We start from the raw sequence: 26,331 nt of genomic DNA, 5'->3' as shown, positions 1-26,331 counted from the left end.
TGAGTGTAATTTTAGTGAATAATGGGGTAAAATTTTATGTGCAAATATAGTAAATTCTAAATGTTACTCCAAATGTGGGACGGACTTTTTTGGCAAAATGTTACTACAAATCTGGGACGGAGGGAGTAATTAACAGTCTGATCAATAAGAGTTGGAGAGACTTTAGAAGCAAGCATCAAATCGATGTATTATGTTAAATGAGACTAGATTAATCACTAGCTTAGTAGCTTAAAGGAGATTTGGGTTAGGATTGTATAATTCAAACTGATATACGTACAACTTTACATAGTCTTTATACTATTAACCCTTGAGACTTAGTCGTCATATGAACATAATTAATTACTACCATAGAAGTTTTGTGTTGAATGATACAATCAATCCCACTGGGAACCTGGGAACCAGAACAAAAGCCATACATGCAAATCACACGTCCCAGTGTCCCACAATAAATATTTGTGGACTTCATGAGTGTATGAAAAACCTCATTTTGACAGAGTTCCTCCATGTGTTTACGAAATTCCAAATCGATTGGTTAGGCTGCTTTAGTTCGTTAGGCAACGCACACGGCACATGTATACAATTAGGTTGGATTGGCTAGTTGCGATTCTTCATAGGAATCGAGGTCCTTTGTTTTCATATTCTTATCATTTTAGGTTTATTGTTGTTCAAATATTTCTTTTTTTATTGATTGTACTGAGCAAAAACTCACTACAAAAAAAGCGCTCGTTTGTGAGCACCAGAGTGCTAGCAAAACTATATAAAAGTGCTCGCAAATATAAGTTTTGCTAGCAGATTGTGAGCAAAAACTCTGCTCGCTATAGCGCTTGTAGCAAATTTGTGAGTAGTTTTTGCGAGCAGAAGTTCATTTGCGACCACCTTTTTGCTCGCTAATGGTGGATGTCGATTAAACTATGTATGTGCTCGCAATATTCCTAGCACCTCCATTTTGCTCGCAATTCTTCTAGCACCTCCATTTTGCTCGCAATATTCCTAGCACCTCCATTTTGCTCGCAATTCTTCTAGCACCTCCATTTTGCTCGCAAATTTTCTAGCACCTCTTGTGCTCATTATCGACAGCTCTTTCTGCTAGCACAAAATTGTGATTTGTTCTCGCATTATCGACAGCTCTTTCTGCTAGCACCTCTTGTGCTCATTATTTTTCTAATTTATTATCTGGATAACCATAAAGAACAAAATTGAAATTGACAATTTATAAAGAACAAAATTCAAAACTTACATTAAATCCAACAATAGTTCTAAAACAAAACAATAGTTCAAAACTTACACTTTCAGTTTTTACTAATTCGGTTAACCTTTTTAGTAAGATCCAACAATAGTTCTAACATCCTCTCATTTTCTTTCTCAAATTCAGCGCGTAACTCCATTTTTTGACGCGCTAAAGCAGCATCACGCTCTGCACTTTGACTATCCAGCTCCGCTTTCAACGCTGCATTTTGCATCTCCAGCTCCGCATATCGCTGCTCCTGCTCCGCGCGCATCTCAATTGTGATTTGTTCTCGCATTGCTTGTAACTCTTCCGTGCTAACGCCTGAGCCCCCAGTGGACGAACTGCTAGCATCAGCGAAATAAATGCTTGTGGCCTGTCCAGCTCCGGGAATTTGTTTTCTCTTCATATTCTTCACAAAAAGGTCAAGGTAAATGCGATCAAAATCTGGATCTACTTCCCCAGCAGCCCGCAACTCATCGGCTCTTGCCTTAACTTGCTCCTATGAACATGTATAATAAGACTTCAAACCAATGCAGTAACTAAAAGATAACAATAAGCAAGTAAGCATCAGTTAAGCATCAGAACTAAAAGAAGAAAACAGTAAGCATCAATGCCCCTTGTTTGCATAACTAAAAGATACAGATATTAATCAATCAAGATATGGTCTACTCCAACCAATGCATGCACATGCTATATACGGTCTATTACAACCTGCATATGACCCTAAAACTCGTAGAAAGCAATGCATTGCTGCCAAATTCAATCTGAAATGGTGCTAAAGGATTTTATCTGCTACTCTCATAAATCAAAAGAGCCAAGAAAACAATTTAATACATGAAATGAGAAGATGGTGAGGTTTCCAAACTACAACACCTCTTATTTCAAGAGTAATCAAGAATCAGATTTATATAGCACACTCACATATATGCTCATCACCTGTTCACTCCTTCATAACAAACCTTTTATTTCAACAGTAATGATATCAGCAAATGGTAAACCCCCTTCAACACTGCCTTGGTTTTTCATGAAATGCTCACATAGAATCAATCATGGAAGCATAGCATAGATGCAAGGCAGTACCCATTTTTCTTCATTTAAAATCCCAAAGATGCAAGACCAAAAAATGCTTGATATCTTATTTAATTTCATATTTTGGGGGTGATCATCAAAGGATCAAGTGATTATCATAGTCACTACTACCATCATATTCATATTTACTTCCAGCAGTTGTCACTAAAATATTAATTATATATAAATAAATTTGTAAGCAAATTAATTTGAGATTACCATTTTTTCTATGGCGCGCTGCGAACACAACTCCCCCGGTGAATCTTTGCCTCTTCGCGTGTGAACCCTTATATAAAATTCTACAAACTTAGGCATCTTCCCATTATTCTCTTTAATCTGCAAAGAATATTCAAAATGATTAATGATAATTAAAAAATGAACAAGTTAAACTACAAAATGTAATGTCTACCATCTTTTCCACTGTAACGTCAAATGAAACAGATCCGTTACAATGTGTGCCGGGGGCTTTCTCATATCCTTGTTTACGATTCTTCGAGCATCTCTCGGAAACCTTGATAGACGCAGCCGTATTCCATGCTTTAGTGTAGTCTTCCCACAATGCATCCGTGAAGTAAGCAGGCTTTCTTTTCCTATTTTTCAGTCTGTAGATATGATTGCCATACTTACGCTTGCATCTTGTGTGAAAAGCACTTTTGGCAAGGTCTTGATTATAGTTCTCATACCGTACAACTTATGTTTCTTCATATCAATGCATTTTGACAAGTTAGAAACATAACCATCTGGGAATTTCAAAATGTTGAGCCACTTGAGCAATAATTTCATACTTTCTTTATCAAGTGTGAAATTAGCCTTGTGATATTTCCCATCACATGGCCAAAGTTCAGGCCGTATACCAAGTTCTTCCAAATCTCTTCTTGCATTAGCATTATCTTTTGTCTTGCCTTCCACATTCATGATGGTATTAAAGATATTGTCAAAAACATTTTTTTCTATGTGCATGACATCCAGATTGTGACGAATCACATTTGTCTTCCAATACGGAAGATCCCAAAATATGCTTCGTTTATTCCATCCAAAAATCTTGCTCAACTCGGAGTTTGCTGTTTCTGCACCTTCATCAAACACTCTCTTGTACTCAAATTGTTCCAAGTTATCAAGTATCTGTTCTCCGTTTAAGATCGAAGGAGGACCGGAATGTTCGGTTCTGTTCTTTATGAAATTCTTTTTATCTCTGCGGAACCGGTGATTTCTATTGAGAAACCTCCTGTGACAATCAAACCAAGTAGTTTTCCGTCCATGCTTCAAGGAAAAAGCTTGTGAGTCCTCCATACAATACGGACATGCACGGTGCCCAGATGTACTCCATCCTGATAACATTGAATATGCGGGGAAGTCGCTGATAGTCCACATCAGTGCTGCACGCAACTGGAAGTTTTGTTTTCTAGATATATCGTATGCTGGAATTCCTTCAGCCCATAAATCGTTGAGCTCTGCAATCAAGGGTTGTAGAAATACATCAATTTTCTGTTTTGGACTCTTCGGACCTGGCACGATCACAGTGAGAAACATGTATGGATCTTTCATGCACATCCACGGCGGCAAATTGTATGGAGTTAAAATTACCGGCCATAATGAGTATTGTGAACCACTTTGGCCGAATGGCTGAAATCCATCTGTGCTAAGTGCCAACCTGACATTTCTTGATTCAGAAGCAAATAAGGGATGTGACTTGTCGAAAGTTTTCCAGGCTATAGAATCAGCTGGATGGCGCATCTCTCCTGGAGTCTGGGCGTGCTCTGCGTGCCATCGCATGGATTGAGCTGTAACTTCAGACGCATATAATCGTCTTAATCTTGGGCCCAGAGGAAAATAATACATCTTCTTGAATGGACTCCTACCATTATCCTTGAATCTAGCCTGACCACAAAATTTGCATTCGGTCCTATTCTCGTCTTCTCTCCAATAGATCATGCATCCTTTCTTGCAACAATGTATCTTCAGATGGGGCATATCTAAAGTCTGCATTTGTTTCTTGCACTTGTAGAAACTGTTAGGCATACGATTTGGCTTTGGCAAACGCTCCTCCATAAACTGACACAATTCGTCAACAGCTCGCTGAGACATTCGATGTTCAGATTTCATAGTCATTATTCGAGCATTTGTTGACAGCTCAGAATAATCACACCCATCCCACAAATCAGACTTAGACGCTTCTAACAAATTATAGAACTGCTGCGACTCATTGAATGGGGGCTCTGGCATGTATGTAGGCAGAACATACTGCCAATGCTCGTGAGCACCTGATTGTCCCCACGCATCATGCACCATGTGCTGGTACGGATTCAATGGTGGATCACAATGCATGGATTCTATTTGTCTTGAGCTGGACGACGCTTCAACATCATAGTGAAATCTCCAATCATAATAATTTTTAGTAAACCCCCTTCTCACAAGATGTTCCTTCACCGTGTCCGTATAAAGAAAATTTTTATTATCACATCGTGCACATGGACACCTAATTTTCGAACCATCCATTCTAGAGGGATGTTGCACAGCAAAATTTATAAACTTATCCAAACCATCAATAAAATCAAGATTCAATTCTCCGGTGGAAAATTTTCTCTCATACATCCACTCTCTTCCCGGAATTTGATTCATTTTACTATCTATCATACACAAACAATATAAATCAAATAAAGTACAATAATATTTTTGAATTATTTAGCCCACAAATTAAAATATTCATCAAATAAAAGTTTTACCTTTTAATAATTGGAAAATGCCAAGCTGGGCCGACGGGTAGCGGAAACACCTCCAAATCGCAAAAATCTTAGGCAAGAAACAATATAAATCAAATCAAGTGTAATAATACTTTGAGTTATTTAGCCCACAAATAAGAATAACTAACAAATCAAATATCATAATATAGATCAAATCGAGTATAATAATATTGTGAATTATTTAGTCCACAAATTTAAAAGAATATCTAACAAATCAAGTATATAATAATTTAGCCCACAAATTTAGAAGAATAGCTAACAAATCATGTATAATAATTTAGCCCACAACTTTAGAAGAATGTCTTACAAATTATGTATAATAATTTAGCCCACAACTTTAAAGAATATCTAACAAATCAAGTATAATAATTTAGCCCACAACTTTAGAAGAATAACTAGCAAATCAAAGTTTTACCTTTTAATAATTGGAAAATGCCAAGTTGGGCCGACGGGTAGCGGAAACACCTCCAAATCGCATAAATCTTAGTCAAGAAACAATATAAATCAAATCAAGTGTAATAATACTTTGAGTTATTTAGCCCACAAATAAGAATAACTAACAAATCAAATATCATAATATAGATCAAATCGAGTACACCAATATTTTGAATTATTAAGCCCACAAATTTAGAAAAACATCTAACAAATCAAGTATAATAATATTGTGAATTATTTAGCCCACAAATTTAAAAGAATATCTAACAAATCAAGTATATAATAATTTAGCCCACAAATTTAAAAGAATAGCTAACAAATCATGTATAATAATTTAGCCCACAACTTTAGAAGAAATATCTTACAAATCATGTATAATAATTTAGCCCACAACTTTTAAGAATATCTAACAAATCAAGTATAATAATTTAGCCCACAACTTTAGAAGAATAACTAGCAAATCAAAGTTTTACCTTTCAATAATTGAAAAATATCAAAATTTGATGAGCTTGCTTCCCCACATTTTTCTACCCCCAATTTTCAATAATGTGAAAATATCAAAATTTAATAAGCTTGCTTCCCCATATCTCTACTCCCAACTTTTATGTAAGTAGATCTGGCAAAATTTTTGCAATGAGTGGAAGCTGATGGCAGAAGGGATGGAAGGGATGGAATCTACGGTGTGGAGAAAGGTAACAAATGAGAAAAGAAGAAAGTAGATTTGGATAAGAACTAAAGTTTGCGAGCACCTATTTTTGCTCACTAATTTGCTAGCAGCTATTATTGCTCACTAATTTGCGAGCACATGTATATTTTGTGACAGATGCGAGCACCCTTTGCTCGCAAACTTTCGAGCACTATAGGTGTGCTCGCAAAATCCCTCATTTTATTCCAGCCGGCAAAAAATGGGTGTAAATGGATGTTGTTTTCGTGTATGCTCGCTATTATGCTCGCAAGTTTGCGAGCAAAAGTCGGTGCTCGTAATAAAGTGGTCACAAGTTTGCGAGCAAAAGTCAGTGCTCGCAATAAAGTGGTCACAAACAGCCGCTTTTTTTGTAGTGACTAATATTTGATTCTGAGCACATTTTCCGTGGCTAAATTTTATTTTTGTAAAGTTGGTTCATATTACTATGCCTCAACTTGGTACTATTGATATCCATGACCCCTTAAATTATTCAAGAGTTAATCTTGTAACCAAAGGAACATATATCTGAATATATTTTCGTATCAACTGAAAATACTGTGTAGGTACTTATAATTTCTTATTTTCATTACTTGGTAGCTGAGAATCTAGTTTATACACCATACCAATCAGATATGGCTTTCAATTATATGGCACATTATCTACCATGATATTTTAAATAACGTTTAGACGATGAACAACAATAAAATTCAATTGGTAATATGATTTAATTTCCCTCTAACCAATAGATTAAGATCAGTTTGATTCACCAATGAGTAGATGAAGAACCATTATTGATTCTCTTAATTTAGGAAAGAATACAGTTTACTGCCTGATTTTCAATTTTCATAGGCAATATCTTCAATTTGTTTTAGTTTAATTTTAGTACGGATCGAGAAAAATTTCGATTATAGCTTAAATTTTGGTCTGTAATATTTTTTGTAGCCTGGACATTAAAAAGTTTAAATTGTAAGCCAAACGTTGAGGAATTGTTTATTATAATCAACAACAATTAACAATATATTTTGGATCCATTTTTCAGTTAGTTTAAAAACGATTTGTTCAATTAATTCATATAAGCTTTGTCTACCATAGTAAAACCAAGATTTTTATGTACCACTCAACAATCATGGTTGAGTATCGATCGATGATGGATTTTACTAAATATAGACACGAAAATGACTATTGTCACAACTCAGCCAAAATTTTCCTCATATTCAAACAAAGTTATATAATAGTACGAATCTTCATTCTGACACAATCAACAACATCAAATGTTCATGCATCAGTTGAATGAATCTTGTGAGTATATAATACTGCAAGTTATAATTAAACAAAATATGAAGTTTAAACTGCAATTAAAATTTTCTCTATGTTGTAAAACAGATTAATGTACATTAAGAAAATACATAGAATATAGTATTCACATATTTTTCAATTTTCTTGAAAACTTACCAATTCAAAGCTACTCAACACGTAAAAAGCGTTATGTAATATTAGTAAAATGGTAGGTGATCTACATTTTGTCAACTAATAAATAATAATCAGAAACGTGGACTCCTGTGGCTGTGAGTCCTGATAATGAAGTTAATCTGATATAGGAACTAATCCCCATTTAGGTATGAAGGCAAATGAGATTTTAATGTGGACTATTCAAGTACTAATGTTGGCGCCCATGGTTTGAATAAAATAATACTCTCTCCGTCCAAAAAAAGTTGAGTCATTTTCCTTTTTAATCCGTCCCAATAAAGTTGAGTCATTTCTTTTTTTAACAAAAAACAAAACATCTAATCACTCTTTTTCTATTCCATCATTTACTTTACTCTCTCTTATCTTTCCTACTTTTTTCATCTCTCCTATTTATTTAATATAAATTCTTAACCTCTGTGCCCAAAAATTTTGTCTCAACTTTTATGGGATGGAGGGAGTATTTCTAACATGTATACATACTAATTTGTTGAATTAAAATTACATTAGTATATGTCATAACTCATAAACAAGCTGTGTCCCAAGACTCTTTTATACAAAATCTCAAAATTTGATTAATATTTCAAAATCACATAAATCACCCAAGACCACCTCATTATTTTATTTATTTATACTAGGTATTCATATTTATGAGTGTAGTCTGTTAGAAATGTGAAGGATTACATCAGCCCTTCAATTTACAAGAAAATATTCCCTTTGTTTGATGTCATTTAATTTTGTAGATATGATTGTCATATTGGGAAACATAAGTAATTAATGAGAGATGGGTCAGGCTATAAATTTGATGGGATTTTATGTTCAAATGCCGGCAAGGTAAAATACTTACTTACCAGTTACCACAATAGTAGAAGTCCATTTTGTTATGTCAATTGATTAAGTAGTTATCAAAGCACATGCAATTCCATAAATTGGACTAACGAGTAGCTGAATTTTTCTAAAAAATATTGGAGAATTTACTGATTAATTTAATTTGAATTCATGTATTGGAATATTTACGGAGCAATATAATCATTATTTAAGATAAAAGTTTTTTATAGCTGGAAATTTTGGTCAATTAGTTTGAACGGCGAAGGACCAAAATGTGGAATTTTTAGCCATTAATTTTAAATTGGGTACCTACAAAAATAGTTCACATTAATAAAATAAAACGCCATTTGTAACAATTTAATAATCGAATCGAATTGAGTTTAATATTTCAATAAATCAGGAAGAAATAGGTAAACGAATCAGATAGATTTGTTGATACTCATAAAAAAATTGCAGCTGCGCACGCAATCAATATAATATTAGTATATAAATTATTATGAAATCCGGTAATTTAGATACAGATTTCATCTGAATCAGTAGGCATCGTGGTATGAAATGAAGCAATTCACAAACAAAAACTCGTGTAAAATTAGATACATTCATTCAGAGAAAGCAATTCCTCTTGGCAGAGCTGTTTACCTCCACAATTCGGAAGAGCGATTCCACCTCTTCTCTCTCCACCACATCGAAGAACTCCAACTCGCAGAGCCTCCTCTTGCATGCGGCGGAGCGCCGCCTCTTCTTCGGCGCCGGCGGGCAGCGGAGGACGGCGGGGATCATGTGCCGCGGAGATCTCGGCGTCTGGCAATCTTCGTCTTCGCGATACGGATCATCATCTCTGGCGATCGAATTGCTTATCTTGAGAATTGGCAGCCTCAATTCCAGATCCGCAGACATGATTGATTCGTGAGTGTGTGTGTGTGTGTGTGTGAAATGGAGGGGGAGAGAGAGGCGTAATATTTACATGGATATTTATTTTCTTTAATTTGATCAGCCTTTTATAACATGTCTACTTCAATACTCACCATTTTAGGCATCTATATTAATTATGTTTCCTTTTTGTGAAACTAAATTTCGTGTGGAATTTTTTTTTTCTAATTTTTTGGATAATTTGTAAATAATTTATGACAAGTATAATTTACTCCACTTTTTTCAGGTAGAAGGAAGATGACCTTTTGTCCTATTTGTCTCTTGATAAGTAAATTTTATACTTTTTTGAACTAATTTTTGATTTATGTATTTTGCTACTGAAATGAGGGTTTCGTTTTTATAGTTATTTTAATTTGATTAATTTGTAGTATGTGTAGTTATTAAAAATAGAATAAGATAGTAATAGGATTGGGACATGTCAAAATGATAAAATAGATCACTAGTTTATGGCGGATGTATTAATTAATTAAGTTATTCATGAAGTAAAAAAATTAGTAATTATTAATTCACATTTATTTGATGTATATATTTTTTTGAACAACTTTTCAGATACTTATTTACCGTCGATTATCAAAGTTAATTTTCTTAATTATACAATTAATGTAATTTTAACTTGTATACGATTATCCCATCTCAATATATTTCAATAAACAGCTTGTTTAAAAATAAAAATAAACACCTCTTAATTGTCTATATGATAATGTCGAATAGTTATAATTTCACACGGCATGATCTCGTTTTATACTAAATTTTAGAGGGTAAGAAAAGACCAATTGAAGCACACGTGATCAAGTCTTGGGCTAGGTAGACTTAGCTATGTTCTATTAGTAATTTTTTGTGGCGTGATTTTAGCATTTAATTCTGAAGATTCAAATTTAAGTTATTGGCTAAGAGGGATTAATGCAAAATAATTTCTTTCTTGCTTGAGAGTTGAGGGTCTGAGGCATTAATTTTATAACTTAATATGAGTTCGTTTTATTTGGTTTTACAATTATTACAAAGTGACAATTGTGCTTACCATAAATTCATTGGAACGTGTGGAAATATAGTACTTCATAGTTCATCCTATCCGTCCATGAAATATATAGTAAGTAGTAGTATGTTCTACCATTTTCTCTGAGAATAATATATACTGTATTTAATTTTAATCATTACTAATAGACTTTTTCTCACTCAGAATACTTTATTCAAATTCATCTATAACTCATTTAGACTTATTTTTGGTGAGCGGAGAAAACATCAAATTCTAACTCAAAGCCTTCACATTTACCTCAATTTATCCGTGTAAGAAAAATAATCTTTATGCGATTATATAGGTAGGTAATCAGTATTTATTAATGTGAAACTAAAAGTAAAAAGCCTGGATCGCTAACCACGTGACAATAAAATTTGGTAACAAAAGATATTCTTAAATCTTAATAGTACCTAGTATTATTATGATCAAATACATGTATAGTTAATAGTGATCAAATAGAAATAGTGGAGGTGGTGTGAGCATAATGGTGATTAATCATGAATGTAAGTTTAAGAATTATGTTTATTAGTTAATCCTCATAAAATAAATAAATAAATAATTGTATATTAAGAGTCATAATTTGTCGAATACATCTAAATATTATTGGATATATTGGGATAAATTAAATATAATATTTTTTTTATTTATACATAACAAATAAGTGGTTCTAATTGGCCGGTCCCATATTCACATTATAGTCAATATAGTCAATAGTCAATAGTCGGAGACTAAGTAGTTAAGCAAGACTTGCATGAAAACATGGCCTAAAACATAATTAGTCTAAATGAAGATGATTTAACTAAAAACTAAAACTAAACCGCCTCTATAACAAAAAGCCTAAAAAAATAAGGTACAAATTTTAGTCAAAGTGAATTCGAGTATTGTGAGTGCGAATAATGTTGGAAAATATTAATGTATACGGTGAGTTTTTTTATGATAAAACCTAAAATTATACGGTACGAAACGACCAATTTTTAATAAAAGTGGTTTAGTAGAGTATTAATTGTCACACTACGAGTACAAATAATGTTGGTAACGATTAAAATAATAATGTATTTTGAGTTTTAAAAAGTGATTAGTCATATGATAAAAATGATAAATAATGAGGGAATAGGTTGTGGAATAATATCTGTAAATGAAAATAAAAAGTGATTAATTTTTGTCGAAGGATCAACATAAAAAAATGAACTATTGTTTTATGAAAAAGACAAAAGAGAGTGATTGAGAATCCTAAGAATAGTCATAACTATTGACAATTTAAAACTACTACCAACAATTTGAATAGAATAACTTGAGGATTAACTGTAAAATTATACTGATGGAGGGATTAATGTGAAAAGACAACACAAAATAAGACAAAAATCACTTCAAATTGGTTCTTGGATTCATTAAATGGTATGGTAGTATTATACTGATTGTAAGGTGCGTCCGTGCGTGTATAATATACATATATCCTACGTTTATAACAGTATTCTATAGAGATGTAGAAATAAATAGAAATTAGGATACATGAACTACACACCCCTATATATATAAACTATCTAGCTAATTGAATCTTATAGTAGAAATTTTTTTCCTTGAAAGTAGAATTTGCTCGAATTGAAATTTATCACTTATTTCAGTCTTTTCTCGTTATATAGCCATTCGGATTTAAAATCAATTTCATACACCATAAAATCATAATTTAACAAAATATATTGATGTTAGCATAAAGACTGAAATTTTGCAGATAATCATTGGGAGTACAAGTTTTATAAGAGTTTGGGCCGATTCCTCTCAAAACATTAACTAGGCCCAATATAGCCACTTATATGTATATCAAAATAGCCCATAGTATATAAGTACAGAAATTTTACTTGTACATACTTTATCATTGTACAACTCATACTGAGGTCTCTATTTTCGTTTTAAAAGTGATGGATATTATTAATTTAAAAGGACTTTAAAATATTACTATAGATTTTTACTAGCTCTTGTATCTGATATGTAGTTTGGAGGTTATTTTACATGGTGACACGAATAGAAATGACACTAACCATTAACAAGAGTATTTAATCATGAATTTTCTTATGTCAAATTTTCCAAAGCACATAAATCTAACTATCTATTGCACTATATAATTATTTTACTTGAAATTTACGAACTGTCATGTTTAATTAAAGTTTTTAGAATGCATATATTACATAACGTAAGGGCTTAGTGAAACCAAGCACACTTTCTAATTTAATTTTACTGATCTATTACTCCATATGTTTCAAGGTAATTATCATTCTTTTTGGAGTATCTAAAGCTAAATGAGTATTTTTCTCTTTCACAAAAACCAATTCTTTTATTTTTTTTTCTTTATTCTTTTTTCACTTATTATTCTACTCTTTATTCTTTTTTCACTTATTATTTTACTATCTTCCCACTAAATTCACTTAACGCTATAATTTTTAATTTTCAAAAAGAAATATCTCGGGCTAATTTGAGACGTGGAATTATGATTTTCTAACATGAAGAAATTAGATTTTTCAGACCATCTCCATCCATTTACACCAAACTCAAATTCATTTTTGAGTAAACATCACACTAAAAAGTAGTTTTACTCCAACTATTTACACCAAATTCAAAATTTACACCATTTTTAAGTTTTTATCTCACAAATTTTTACAGTAACACCATATTTGATGTTGTTTTACAAAAAACACCAAAATAAGTTTGAGTTTGGTGTATGATTAGTGAAGAATTCTACACCAAAATTCATTTTTAGAGTATAATTAGAGATGGTCTCACGTAATAAGTTCTGTAGTTTAACACATTGACACGTTCTCTCTCTCATGCCTAGGTATATGGTCCGTAACTTTGGGTTCCTAGATAAATCATGATATGAAATATTGAAATATAATGTCTACTCCCTCTGTCCTATTAAATATGAAATGTTGGCCTTTTCACACATGTTTTGGAAAAATGATAATAAATAATTAAAGTGGAGAAAAAATAAAATTAAAAAAGAGAATAATGTAAAGAGGACTCTCCTCTACATTATTCTCTCTTCTACTTTATTTTTTCACTACTTTAGTTATTTATTATTCCTCCCGTTCCTGAAAATTTGTCACTTATTTTTATTTTCGTCCGTCCCTAAAAATTTGTCACCTTTCACTATTACAATTTTTGGTAGTAGACCTCATATTCCACTAACTCATTCCACTAACATTTTATTATAAAACTTATATATAAATAGGAATTCACGTGCCACTAACTTTTTCAACTCACTTTCTACTATATTTCTTAAAACTTGTATCGGGTTAAATGGTGACAAATTAGGGAGGACGGAGGGAGTATAATTTTATCAAAACAAGTGATAGTTTTTATGAATTAATGTACCATAATTAGGGACGAACGGAAAATGTCATGGGTTTAAGTCTGTGAATTTATAATGCTACTATATGAGATTCGTAAAACTAGCATATTTTATTGCATTTTTTGTTTGATGGAAGTCTCACAAATACTGATATTTTTTAAGTTGAAAAGTAAAAGTTTGAAGTGGTGGGAGCCCTAGGGCACAATAATTTAAAGCCTAATAAATAAATTATATTTGTATTATATACCAGTAGAATAAAAGCATATACTTTTACATGTGCTAAATCTGGTTGACCTTGTATTGTGGTACTAATTGATTGAAGTACTTCCAACAGAAATCAATTGTACTAATTCAAACTACCAATAATTAGTTTTAAAATTTGGAGTTGGATTTGGGAATAGATGATTGAAAACGTCTAAACCTCTACTCTAACATGCTATGATGTAGATGCATATTTGCTAGTGCTATAAATCAAGGAAATTAATAAGATCTCAACTAAAATTAGTCAATCTCTACTACAAAATATCTGCAACTGTAAAATGTTTATCCATCTAACTGAGAGCGACCTACCAACAAACTCCAATCAAATTTGATATATAATCTTCTACTATTAACTATTGATAGTAAAAGGACACCATATAATGCAGTTTTCATATGGTTACACACAACACATATATAGTAATATACCCTTAATTAGATGTGTATAATATTATCATCTGTCATTTAAAAAAAGTCATGGAACTCATTTAACTATTTTCTAAATATTTATCATCTTTGAGTATTTATTAGCGTATGAATGTCATTTAACATAGGTAAATTCATCGTACAGTTTCTCACTTCAATCACATACATATTCTATGTAATCCTAAAGCATTCATGCCCGTTTAATTTTGATGGACATGTGAACATAAACTGAAAGTTTCCGTCACAGTGGACTCGAACCAAAGACCTTTGATTTTGAGAATTAACCACTCCCCACACCCATTAATGCCCATTTGATCTGAAATCGAGAGGGCGACACGTGTCCACATGGAGTTTATGAAATATAAATCCAAGTTGGATAAACCCTCCACACATAGAGCGACAAGTGTGCGATGCAAGAAGTGAGTGAAACGCCATTTAACAACCTAAAGCAAAGTGGGAAACTAGTTGAGGACCCATGAGTGCAAAAAAGGTTAGACCAAATCACATGAAGCCTAACTTTCTTGATAGAACAAATGTGATTGGCCAAAAGAAAAAGATCTAGAGCACAACCATTCATATATCATCATTTGCGGTTGTTGATTCCTTATCCTAAACCCCTTTGTACCAATACTAGACTGGCTTGGTGAATTATTGTCTTAGAATTGCCTTTCTCATTTTGTTTGTAATTTTGTTATGAGACAGTAAAGGAGTAAGACTTTATCCATTTATCTTGCCGGGATATGGCCAACTCGTTGTTTTTCATGTGATGCCAAATCTACATACACATGATGGATTGTTATAAAATATCTAAACACTTTATCTCTTTGAAAGAATTGTTCATGGAAGGTGCTTATCATTTAGACATTGTTCGTATATTTTCATATCCTAGTAACATATAAAGTAATAAAATGAGAACACCCAATAAATTATAAAATATAGAAATGATAAATGAGCAACATTAACAACAAAAATAAAAGAAAAAAAATCACCTCATATAAACAAAAAATTGTTATTTTACCTGACTCAAACATCTTCAACACCTTTCAGGCTTTCACCAATGTTTCATTATATGAGATCGTTTATAGAAAATATTGCATCCCTTGCGACCAATAATTTAATTTTTTTTCAAACTATTTCATAATAAAAATCATTCCAACTTCAATTTTGGTAAATTTCATCGTATAAAAAAATCCATTATTCTACACGACTCATACATCTTCAGCACATTACAGACTTTCACCGGTGTTTCCTCATATGAGATCGTTTATAAAAATATATTGCCCTGCAACCAATATTTTTTTGCAATTTGATTCATAACAAAAATCATTCCGGCTTTAATTTTGGTAAATTTCTCTCTAATAAGACATGTCACATTTTCTACTACAATATTCCAATCATATTTCTATAACTCTTTCTAATATCTACATTAATTTTATATTTAAATTTGCATTGTCCACTACCAAACATACATATTTTTCATAAAAGTGGATTGAATATTTAAATACAACGAAGTTTCATAAATGCTGTCACATGAAAGACAGTAATTAAATTGTAGAAATCACTAGAAAAGCTAGCTATCCAACAAAACTGTTCCCCATTAATGAATACTATATCGATCAACCAATAACCGAACCCTAATGTTCATCCAAATCATTTTCCACACTAAAGGTCATGACAAGATCCATAATTGTCAATGGTTGAGAAAATATCAAATTGAAAGATAATTTTGTAAATGAAAAAAGCTTGGCTTAAAAGCGCTTTTGGTCATCCGTGGTGGGCCGGGTCGGTGCACGCTGATGGTGACACTCCCCATTTAATATAACGCACAACACAATCTAGATTCATGCACTTTCACACTTTTAATTCAAGGCTTCGTTAATCCTTTTTTCATCCCCAAAATTGCTTCTTGACTATTGAATTTGTGGAATTTCGAGGGAAAAAATGGAGGCAGAGTGTGTGAGTAGATACCACCGGCATCAGCCCTGCGAGCATCAGTGCTCTTCTTGCGTGGTCAAGCACATCAAGGCGCCAGTTGACATTGTAAATTCTTGCACAATACTGTGTTTTTCTTTTGTAAAGATTAGATCTTTATTTTCTCAATTTCTTGGGATTGAATTTTTTAGCTTTGAATTGCAGTGATGAGTTGTGGGCCTCTGTGTTTTTGCTTTTCTCTCTCTGGATTCTTGATTTTTTTCTTCTTCTTGATATATGTTGGCCTTTGTGTGAGATCAAAGATATGGGCTTTGATGAAAACTTATGGCTTGACTGATATTTCTTGGAATTTTTTATTTGGTATCTAATTTAGGCCCAGGTGTTGAAAATTTGATCTTGATCCCTTGTTTTTTTGGGATACTAGTTTTAAAATGTAAATTATAGGTGAATTTGGATCTTGTGTATTGCTAGTTTAAAGATGAATGGTGAAAAGCTCAAATCTTTAGTGAAAGATATGCTTTGGTGATTTGGTTTCCTTGGCTTCTCTTCGATAGAAACAGGATAGCTGATTCATTGAATGAGAAGAAAAGGGGTGAAAATCACCCTAAGCCCTTATGCAAAACTGGACTGCTGAGAAATTGATGTTTTGTTTGAATGTGAATTGATGCGGTTCATCTTGTTTTATGGTTAGATGGCTTCTAAATTGACTTAGGTATCAAGACTGACTTCTATGTGTTTGTTTAGGTTTGGTCGTTGGTTAGGAGATTCGATCAGCCACAGAAGTACAAGCCCTTTGTTAGTCGGTGCATTGTTCAAGGTGATCTGAAGATTGGGAGTGTTAGAGAGGTCAATGTGAAGTCAGGACTCCCTGCAACAACGAGCACCGAGAGGTTGGAAATGCTCGATGATCAAGAACATATACTTGGAGTCAAGTTTGTTGGTGGTGATCATAGACTTAAGGTACATCTTGTTCTGTTCTGCTCATATTTCGGAGTATGTAGCTCAATGGTAGTTCGATAATAATTCACAAACAAACAACTTGTGGAAGATCGATGAGAACCATCAAATGTAGGAGATTGATTAGAACATTAAATATGTTTTGTTATAACCTTGCATAATCAAAATGCTTAAAAACTACCGGATCTTGCAGAATTACTCGTCAATAATCACAGTCCATCCCGATGTAATTGATGGGACTGAAGGGACAAAAGTTATTGAATCATTTGTTGTGGATGTGCCCAATGGGAATACTCAAGACGAAACGTGCTACTTCGTGAAAGCCCTAATCAACTGCAACCTCAAGTCTTTGGCTGATGTCTCCGAAAGAATGGCAATGAGAGGACTAGTTTCCACCAGCCAACCACCTACTCTACTTTGATAGGCCATTCCAACGAAATCCTTCGTTGCCATCAAGATTTTGTCGGGTTTTCTTGGACACTCTAGGACAGTTTGCCTCTCCTCTTGTTGCGAGTCTGTATGTTTTCTGATGGAGTAAGTTATTCCTAGTAGACCAAGAATGCATCCATGTATGTACAAATTGTTTGTGAATCTCTTGCCTCTTTGCAAATTACAAGGCTATGTGTATATGTATATGTGAAATGTACATGTTTTGTGCTTCTCGGGATCGTTCCTAGTCTTTTATTGGGTGATTCCGAGGTGATTTTTGTCGAACTGTGTTTCTCTCAGTCATGGGATCGTTCACTCGACCGACTAGGTCGGCCCAAATGTTGGAACTTTCGTATTGTCAATGATTTCTTTCGTTTATCATGATAATTTTTCATCATTTTGTTTTTGGCTTGTATCACTTTCATTTAGTTGTAGGTGGAGATAACATGCTTGGATAAAGATAGATATTTAGTGTCGTTTTCTTCGACTGGTTCATCTTGTTTCTTCATTTTTGGGTATTCCATTAGCTAAATCGCTTTATTGATTTGGCCTCAAATAGTAAGATAGTAAAGTGGTTTGTTTTGAATGACTTGATGTTTCCCTCGTGAACTAAGGTCCTTTTCCATAAAATTGAGTATCTTCGTAGATAAGCTTGTACTATTTCTCCTAGATTTAGTGAAAGAGAAAGTATAAATCACATGATTATGTAGTTGATTGTATCATTTTTTTGGAAGTACATGGGGTATGCATATATATAACTAAGCAATTGTAACATAACCTTAATCCAAACCATCATTTCAAAGGGTATAGGGAAACGAGGGATACGAAAATATATTCCTTTAAATCCATCATTTCAGTCTCAACCTTATCTATAAAAAAAATTCTATCATGTTTTGCTCCATTGTTTTTGTATCATGATGAAAAAGAAGGAATGATTTGAATTGAAAGGGAGAGATTTTTCTATTTTTTCATCGGTAAGTAAATAGAAATGTAAAGATTGTGTCCTGGTAGACTTGAACTTGAATCCATTAGCCTCGAAGAACCACTTGAACCCGAGCCCCGAAAGCTATGTTTGCCTCATTCCCAAACGAATGATGAGATACAAATTTGTCAATTAAAGTTAGACCACATCTTTTATATCTTCTTTATACAAGGAAGTCGAATCGGATCCATATGAGTATATGACTACAAATTGATGCCTGAAAATGGATTTCAGAACTCTTCAAAAAGAAAAAAAAGAATAGAGACATCGTAACCATTAATTGATTTACTCCCGTGCTACACACGGGACAAAAGATTTTCAAATAATAAAGATATATTCATAGATAAATATATTAAAATAAAAATATAGAGTAAATAATTTAAAAATATATTTACAGATAAGAATATAATCTAAGATTTGTGTTAAAATGACAACCCCTCTTAAAGTGACACCGTGACACCATTTATACAGCAATACTATAAACACTACACAGCAATATTACAAACAATACACAACAATCTATAGATTGTTGTATAGTGTGTCGGATATTGCTGGACAAGAAAAATTGTTGTATAAAGACCAACAAATTGTTGGCCGTCTTTTTTGGGGGTCTTTTTTTGCCACGTGGCAGCTTATTATTCGTCCACGTGTACAAATGATTGGCTAAGAAAGGTGGTATGGTGTTATTTTAAGGGGTGGTGGCATCCTAACATGCCCCTATAAACTAATTATAAAAAATATTCATAACATTATAAACAATTAAAAAATTATAAACAATAACAAAAATAAATTTGTACTTCTCTCGACATACTCTAAATGAAACATTTCATACTCATCATACATTTTATATAATTTGAATACATGAATGTAGTAATATTAAATAAAAGAAATAACAAAATAGGAGATGTGTGGATGAAATAGAATAAGATAGACTAATAAAGGAAAATGTTCTACTAAATCCAATAGAAAAAAAATCAAATAATTTGAACGAATGAATAGTTCATGATTTCGTTCGATCAACAAGACATAGGTATTTATAAGTGCAAACAAAAGAACTTATTAAAACAACAACAAACGTTCATAAATTTTGAATTAGTTCTTTGTAAACAACATTAATAGTAGAATCACTCAACTATCATTTTCATCTCCACAAACTAAAATTTCCAGACCTCACGGCTTGTGACTCTAGATAAAGCAACATATAATTATCCACAACTGAAGACTGATTTTTTCAAAAAGGTTTACACGTTGTCAATTTTAATTAGTTAATTTTTTTATATTTTTTTTATCATCGATAAAATGAATAGAGTATTTTAATAAAATTATACGTTTTCATAAATAAATAATTGTTTAAAAAAATAGATTAAAGTACTATAATTCAACCACACTTTAATTATACTATAATTAAATATTATAATATTAATTATTAAAGTTAAATTTTATTACAAATAGTGACAATTAGTAAGTAATGTTCAAAACATTACATCCATCAAGATAGAATACTAATATCATAAATCAATAAATTATAGTAATAGTTTTAATCTAAAGAAAACTTCTTGGTAAACATGATAAGAGAATCAAAAGCAAGCGTCAACCTCGTCATTTTAAACAAAATTTTCTGTAACTTTTGAAAATACAACATACAATTGACCATGACCAAAAATATATCTTTTCAAAAATAGACTAACAGGGGCAAACTAACACCGAAATAAAATTTCACAATCAATATATTATTCATTTTAGCCAAATTTTAAAAATTAATATATGATAATTTATTCAAATATTATAATATTTTGAGGAGCCTAAAAAATCAAATAAGTAAAAATATTGAACAATAATATATTATCTAATGAATAAATCAAACTCAACTCAATTCTAATTATGTACACTACCTTTAGTAATTTAAATATAGATATATCAATAAATTATATAAATTCCATTAAATATAAATGAAAAATCTATAAATCTTAAACAATATACCAAATAGTAATAATAAATAATAAATGAACATATAGAATTTGAACCGATCAATTATAATTCCTAAACTCTAGAAAATTTTTAGTAAATAATATAATAACAAATCAAAAGTAACATCAACCTCGTCATCACTGTAGACTACAATCTCATGACTCGTGAAAATATAATTTGTAACTTACCATGACTAAAAATAGATTTTTTTTTTAAATAGACCAACATGAGTAAGTGATTGGCAAACCACACTTAATTTACTAAATAATATTTCATTTGTAAATATAGAATAATAATATCATGATTCAATACATTATAGCTTTAAGACATAATATTAGAATCCAACACACAACTTAAAAATTTATTTTAAAAAGGGTACTACTAATTAATTAAACCCAAACAATACATAAACCGACATACTGAGCTCGTTTGGAGAGCCCATTATTATTTAATTGAAGTAACCCAGGCCCATTACATGGCAAGAGTGGAAATAGGAGAGAGAATAGAAGAAAATAAGCTGCAACGAAGAACAAAGAGGAAATCGCGGTTATGGCGGGAGAGGAAGCTGATGGAGGCGCCGCCGCCACCGGTGAGGGTTCTAACGGTGAGTTCTGATAATTTGTTTTCCGTAGTAGCAATTTAGATTTATATGCACGAAGGCGTGTGTTTGAATTTCCTTTTTTTTTTTTTGCCTAGATTCAATGCTTATGTTTGATTTTGTTCGTTTGTTTATGTTTCTAATTCATAGCCAAGTTGATTTGGATCGTTATCTAGTAGCTCGAATTTCGTATGTTATTCTCTACCTTTGAATGTGGAGTTTGTGTGGGAATTGCGAGTGAATTCAGTATTTTGTTACGCAGTTAGGGTTTCGGTAGTGTAATTGTCAAAGGGGAATGGCACTGTATTATTATTTCCTCAAATTTTATGCACTGGTTTCACTGATATCGATTTTGAAGCTTCTAATTGTTAGAGTATTTGATTTTGATGCATAATGGAGTAGATGTTTTTTGTTTTAAACTAAAGTCAGCTGTATTCAATGGAGAAATCCGAATAGATTTGACAATTTTTTCCCAAATTAGAGATATTCATGTGCTGAAATGATCTCGTTTCCAGTGTGCAATTTCTTTAGGAAGCCATCAAAGGGGAAGAACATTAGGAAACGAACCGCCGTTGAAGAGGCGGAAGGCGAAGAAGAAGATTCTAACTCTGGGAGCGCAGTGGTGTATAAGAAGAAACAGGCTGCAGCTGACAACAAGCTGCTCTTTTCTAGTGGTCCGTTGAAGACTTCGAAAGGGTCTGAGCCTGAAAAACAGAAAGAATCTGTCTTTGAGTATGAGTCATCCAGAGAAATTCAGGTCCAAAATGATAGTAGGGCGACTGCCACTTTAGAGACAGAGACCGACTTCTCAAGGGATGCCCGGGCGATTAGAGAGCGTGTTCTGAAGCAAGCTGAAGCGGCATTGAAGGGCAAGAACAAGAGTGCTGGGGACGAGAAGTTGTATAAAGGTTTACATGGGTATACAGATTATAAGGCTGGATTCCGGAGAGAGCATACTGTTGCCAGCGAAAAGGCCGGTGGAGCTCATGGACCTCTGAGGGCATCTGCCCACATAAGAGTGTCGGCAAGGTTTGACTATCAGCCTGACATTTGTAAAGACTATAAAGAAACTGGCTACTGTGGTTATGGAGATTCGTGCAAGTTTATGCACGATAGAGGCGATTACAAGTCAGGTTGGCAGCTTGAGCAGGAGTGGGATGAAAAGGAGAAGGCGAGGGCTAGAAAAATGGCTATGCGAAATAAGGGTGGTGATGATGATGACGACGATAGTCCTGCAACAAGTGATGAGGAAGATGAGAACGCACTGCCATTCGCTTGCTTCATTTGTAGGGAGCCTTTTGTGGATGCTGTCGTGACCAAGTGCAAGCACTATTTCTGCGAGCATTGTGCGTTGAAGGTACTATAATTTGATCTTTCCTTGAGCAAGATATGCTTTTATCTTATCTTATTTCTACAAAATAACAGAGAATCAAAATGAATCTACTTTTTTGCTTATGATGGTGTTTTATTTTTCACACAGCATCATGCAAAAAATAAGAAGTGCTTTGTTTGCAACGAGCCTACGTATGGGATATTCAATACTGCCTTTGAGATACGCAAGAGAAAGGCCGCCGAAGGAAAATGACATCGCAAATAATGTTTTGGCTAAATTCTGTTTGTTTTTGTCTTCTCATTGTAAGATCAATTTTATTACTTGTATCGACTTTTCCATTTTGATGATACTGTTGTATATTGAACAATTAGTCATGTATTCTTAGAGAATAGCTTTCACAATTTATTTCCCTGTTGAATGTTTTCTTCAGTTTCTCTCTCTCTCTCTCGCCTCGATTCAGCATGGATGCTCTTGCTGTCACTCTGTTCATAATTATTCAAAAATCACCCCAAACTTATTGTAATTTGATTACAATTCAGGTTTTGCCATTTTCGTTTTTCTGTTTTTACTTGGCACCGAGCTTGCATATAAAAGCACAGGAAATGTCATCATCTCAAAAATGATACAAAGAATTTTGTATATTCACAGCTGTAATCTCCACCTCTTGGTATGTACAGGGACAATTGTCATGCTTGTTCCAGTTAACAATTTACAAGGTTTCATCGCAACAACTCATTGTCTCTTGCTCGTTTCAGTTAACAATTTACAAGGTTTCATCGCAACAACCCTCTGCAGGAACACTTGCCTTCTTTAAAATGGTGAAACCGTATGCCATCTTTGAGGATGATCTCGCGCTTTCTTAACAGGGAAGTGTATTCGGCAAAGGTGTGGCAGTCTGCACAAATTGTTGTATTCTTGATCACCCTGACTGGTGTATTGGTCTTTGTTTGGATCAGGCCGAATGTGATTGCTCTTTTCTCTGTATGAGAAAGCAGTGCCTTCTCCTTCTCCCTCTCGTCGTCAGTGTTCAGATGCACACATTTGGTGTCTGGTAAGTATCCCATGCTCTTGATTTCAGATACTAGATGATACAGTTCAAAATAGACTTCTCCATCTCTTTGATGTGGCTTCCCTGATGCTGAAAAAACATGGACTGTGTTGTTGATTTCTATCCAGCTCCAGACATTTCCTATTTTCAGGGAACGACGTTCCATCAAATCTCGGACCCTGTCTACATCATCCCATCTTTCTGAAGCTGTATACATGTTCATCAACAGCACATAGTTAGCAGGATTCTCTGGTTCTAATTTGAAGAGTTGCTTTGCAGCAATCTCTCCCAGCTGGAGGCTGCCATGGGTTCGACAAGATCCAAGAATCGCGCCCCATACTGTTGAATCGGGCTCTACTGGCATCTGACTGATGAAATCCCATGCTTCGTCAAGATATCCTGCCCTTGCAAGAAGATCCACCATGCAGGAATAGTGTTGAATGGTTGGAGTTATCCTGTATTCTGTCTCCATGCTGTCGAAGAGTCTCCATCCTTCATCAATCAAACCAGAATGCTTGCATCCTGTGAGCAGAGCTGTCATGGTTATGGGATCTGGCTGGATTTTCTTTTCTTCCCGCATTCTGTGGAACAGAGAGATCGCTTCCTTCCCATGGCCATACGAAGAGAATCCCATCATCATGGAGTTCCAGGAAGCTAATGTTTTATTCTCGGCTGCCTGAAAAACACGGTAAGCAGTCTCCAAACTGCCACACTTGCTATACATGTCGATCAGGGACGTACACACAAACGCGTCTTCTACATATTCATTTCTAATACTAATGCAGTGCGCCTCTTTTCCCCTCTGCAGAAGAGACAAGCCTGCACAAGCTCTACATAAGGTTGCAATAGTAGCCGAGTTTGGCTTCACACCTTCTGCTTGCATCTGGTAAAAAAAGTCTAGCGCTTGTCTGTGGTATCCGTTTTGGCAACTACCTGATATAAGAGCAGTCCATGACACCACATTGGGAGCTAACCCAGAATTCTTAATTTGCTTCATCATGTCGAGGGCTTCATCAATTCGCCCTGCCACTGAGTAGCCAGACACCATGCTGTTATATGTGACTAGATCTGGCTCGACTCCCTCTCCCTTCATAAGCTTCATGAGTTTGTCAGCTTTCTCAAAATCCCCCTTGAATGAATATCCAGAAATCATCGCATTCCAAGCAAAGACGTTTCTACACACCATGCCATCAAAAACAGCTCGAGCACTATTTAAGTCACCATTCTTCACATACATGTCTAACAATGAAGTCATTACATGAAGATCAGAATCAATCCCATTTCTTATAACATAGCAATGAATTTCCTTTCCAATGGGGAGGTAATGGAGCTCACTCACAGCTTGAAGAACCGCGGTAGTGGACCTGTTGTTTGGTTTAAAACCCCCATTCTGCATATGCTGTAAGATGTTGAGCACTTCTTGGCATGATCCATGATGAAGATGCCCAGATAGAAGGCTGTTCCAAGTGACGATATCCGGCTTAATATTGTAAGTTTCCATTTCACGCAATAGCTCCCATGCATCGTCAAGATGACCATGTGCTGCATAACCGAAGATGATTGCGTTCCACGTAGATAGGTTTCGATTTTGCATTAGATCAAATACAGCTCGTGCTTGTTCCACATTGCCATTTTTCGAGTACATAAAGATGAGTGAGTTGCATATGGATAAATTCGATTCGATTGCTTTTCTCAGGATGTATCCATGTATCTGCTTCCCCTCATCAAGAGCTCCCATCTTCCCACAAGCTTGAAGAACTCTAGTAATGGTGAAAGCATTGCTGTCAACCTTCGTGGACGAAAACTGCATACGTCGAAAGACATCGACACCCTTAAACCATTCCTCATTCCTCAGAGCCACCAAAACAGCTTCATTCCACAACAGAGATGTGTGATCCGATGTTTCATGGAACACCTTTTTGGCTGAATCCGAGCCCCAACAGCTCCCATAGAAGTTCATCAATGCAGCCTTTGCATGCATATCTTGATCAAAGCCTCTCTTGATTAGGCAGACATGAATCTCCAGGCCTAGCCATGAATCCCTCAGGTTGGCACACATTTTGAGAAGCATGATTAGATTTTCACTCCCAAAAACCACTCCCATATTGTGTAATTCAGCAGAAACTTGGAGAATCTCAGTGGGGTCTCCACCTTTATTCTTGAAATCCTCCAAGAAAGTGTTCCAGTGCAAGTAGTTGTGCTCCAAATCAAGGAAGAACACCATGGCTGCAGAGTGGAAGTCTTGGAGCTCCAAATAGGATGTGATCAAAGACTGCACCTTGATGTCTAAATCTTCCTCATTTGGCATTTTTATGATCTGGGCATGTCTTGCTTTGGCTGTACTGAGGGAAGAAAGGTTGGACAATATGTTGGGAATTGAAGGCGGAGGAGAAGCAGTGTCAACACCACACACTGCTGCAGATTTTAGTTGGCTGAATTTGGTGGTGAAATTTCTATTTGGTAAGTGATGAAATGTATTTATGGCTTCCATTTAAGCTCAGAATCTATTCTTTATTGGCAAAGAGTCGTCTGCAGCTCAAGACATGGCGGTTGGTAAACAAATTTGGAGGGAGTTAACATGGAGAGAGAGAGATGTGCTGTAATAGAGATTTTGTCTTTCTGTTTGTGGATAAGGTTATCCCAACTGAAGATAAAGAATCAGA

The 26,331-nt window shown here is 34.1% G+C and overlaps 4 protein-coding genes across 4 annotated transcripts; 2 read left to right on the top strand and 2 right to left on the bottom strand.

The window, feature by feature from the left end:
• Positions 1–1,189: 1,189 nt before the first annotated feature.
• LOC125206578 (uncharacterized) lies at positions 1,190–4,621 on the bottom strand. The gene is made up of 4 exons (XM_089064811.1): positions 3,082–4,621; positions 2,706–2,986; positions 2,516–2,632; positions 1,190–1,727 (listed from the first exon to the last, which is right to left on the bottom strand). Exons 1-4 carry the CDS (start codon positions 4,619–4,621, stop codon positions 1,290–1,292), a joined length of 2,376 nt encoding a protein of 791 aa, XP_088920937.1. The 3' UTR covers positions 1,190–1,289.
• Positions 4,622–16,259: 11,638 nt separating this feature from the next.
• LOC125201150 (abscisic acid receptor PYL3-like) lies at positions 16,260–18,120 on the top strand. Its single transcript, XM_048099155.1, has 3 exons — positions 16,260–16,461; positions 17,098–17,313; positions 17,504–18,120. The coding sequence occupies exons 1-3, from the start codon at positions 16,363–16,365 to the stop codon at positions 17,729–17,731; spliced, it is 543 nt and encodes a 180-aa protein (XP_047955112.1). The 5' UTR covers positions 16,260–16,362; the 3' UTR covers positions 17,732–18,120.
• A 3,048-nt stretch (positions 18,121–21,168) lies between these two features.
• LOC125222770 (zinc finger CCCH domain-containing protein 1-like) lies at positions 21,169–23,025 on the top strand. Its single transcript, XM_048125570.2, has 3 exons — positions 21,169–21,293; positions 21,803–22,644; positions 22,768–23,025. The coding sequence occupies exons 1-3, from the start codon at positions 21,239–21,241 to the stop codon at positions 22,870–22,872; spliced, it is 1,002 nt and encodes a 333-aa protein (XP_047981527.1). The 5' UTR covers positions 21,169–21,238; the 3' UTR covers positions 22,873–23,025.
• A 215-nt stretch (positions 23,026–23,240) lies between these two features.
• On the bottom strand, positions 23,241–26,299 carry LOC125222763 (pentatricopeptide (PPR) repeat-containing protein). The gene has a single exon (XM_048125557.2). The coding sequence runs from the start codon at positions 26,157–26,159 to the stop codon at positions 23,394–23,396; it is 2,766 nt and encodes a 921-aa protein (XP_047981514.1). The 5' UTR covers positions 26,160–26,299; the 3' UTR covers positions 23,241–23,393.
• Between the last annotated feature and the right edge of the window lie 32 nt (positions 26,300–26,331).

Source organism: Salvia hispanica, chromosome 2 (genome assembly GCF_029641045.1).
Source record: "Salvia hispanica isolate PSC_SH4W2 chromosome 2, Shi_PSC_v1, whole genome shotgun sequence".
Lineage (NCBI taxonomy): Eukaryota > Viridiplantae > Streptophyta > Magnoliopsida > Lamiales > Lamiaceae > Salvia > Salvia hispanica.
The sequence above is the reverse complement of the archived record's forward strand: the minus strand, read 5'-3'. Positions and strand labels throughout refer to the sequence as shown.

Excerpts from the sequence above, each read along its gene's own strand:
- LOC125206578 (XM_089064811.1), bottom strand. The coding sequence starts at position 4,621 with ATGCATTGTGATCCACCATTGAATCCGTACCAGCACATGGTGCATGAT. Across the intron at positions 2,987-3,081 it reads TTTCACACTTGATAAAGAAA|TTGTACGGTATGAGAACTAT; the intron begins GTATGAAATTAT and ends AAGAAACATAAG. Across the intron at positions 1,728-2,515 it reads AGCGCGCCATAGAAAAAATG|GAGCAAGTTAAGGCAAGAGC; the intron begins GTAATCTCAAAT and ends ACATGTTCATAG.
- LOC125201150 (XM_048099155.1), top strand. The coding sequence starts at position 16,363 with ATGGAGGCAGAGTGTGTGAGTAGATACCACCGGCATCAGCCCTGCGAG. Across the intron at positions 16,462-17,097 it reads TCAAGGCGCCAGTTGACATT|GTTTGGTCGTTGGTTAGGAG; the intron begins GTAAATTCTTGC and ends GTGTTTGTTTAG. Across the intron at positions 17,314-17,503 it reads GTGGTGATCATAGACTTAAG|AATTACTCGTCAATAATCAC; the intron begins GTACATCTTGTT and ends CGGATCTTGCAG.
- LOC125222770 (XM_048125570.2), top strand. The coding sequence starts at position 21,239 with ATGGCGGGAGAGGAAGCTGATGGAGGCGCCGCCGCCACCGGTGAGGGT. Across the intron at positions 21,294-21,802 it reads CACCGGTGAGGGTTCTAACG|TGTGCAATTTCTTTAGGAAG; the intron begins GTGAGTTCTGAT and ends TCTCGTTTCCAG. Across the intron at positions 22,645-22,767 it reads GCGAGCATTGTGCGTTGAAG|CATCATGCAAAAAATAAGAA; the intron begins GTACTATAATTT and ends TTTTTCACACAG.
- LOC125222763 (XM_048125557.2), bottom strand. The coding sequence starts at position 26,159 with ATGGAAGCCATAAATACATTTCATCACTTACCAAATAGAAATTTCACC.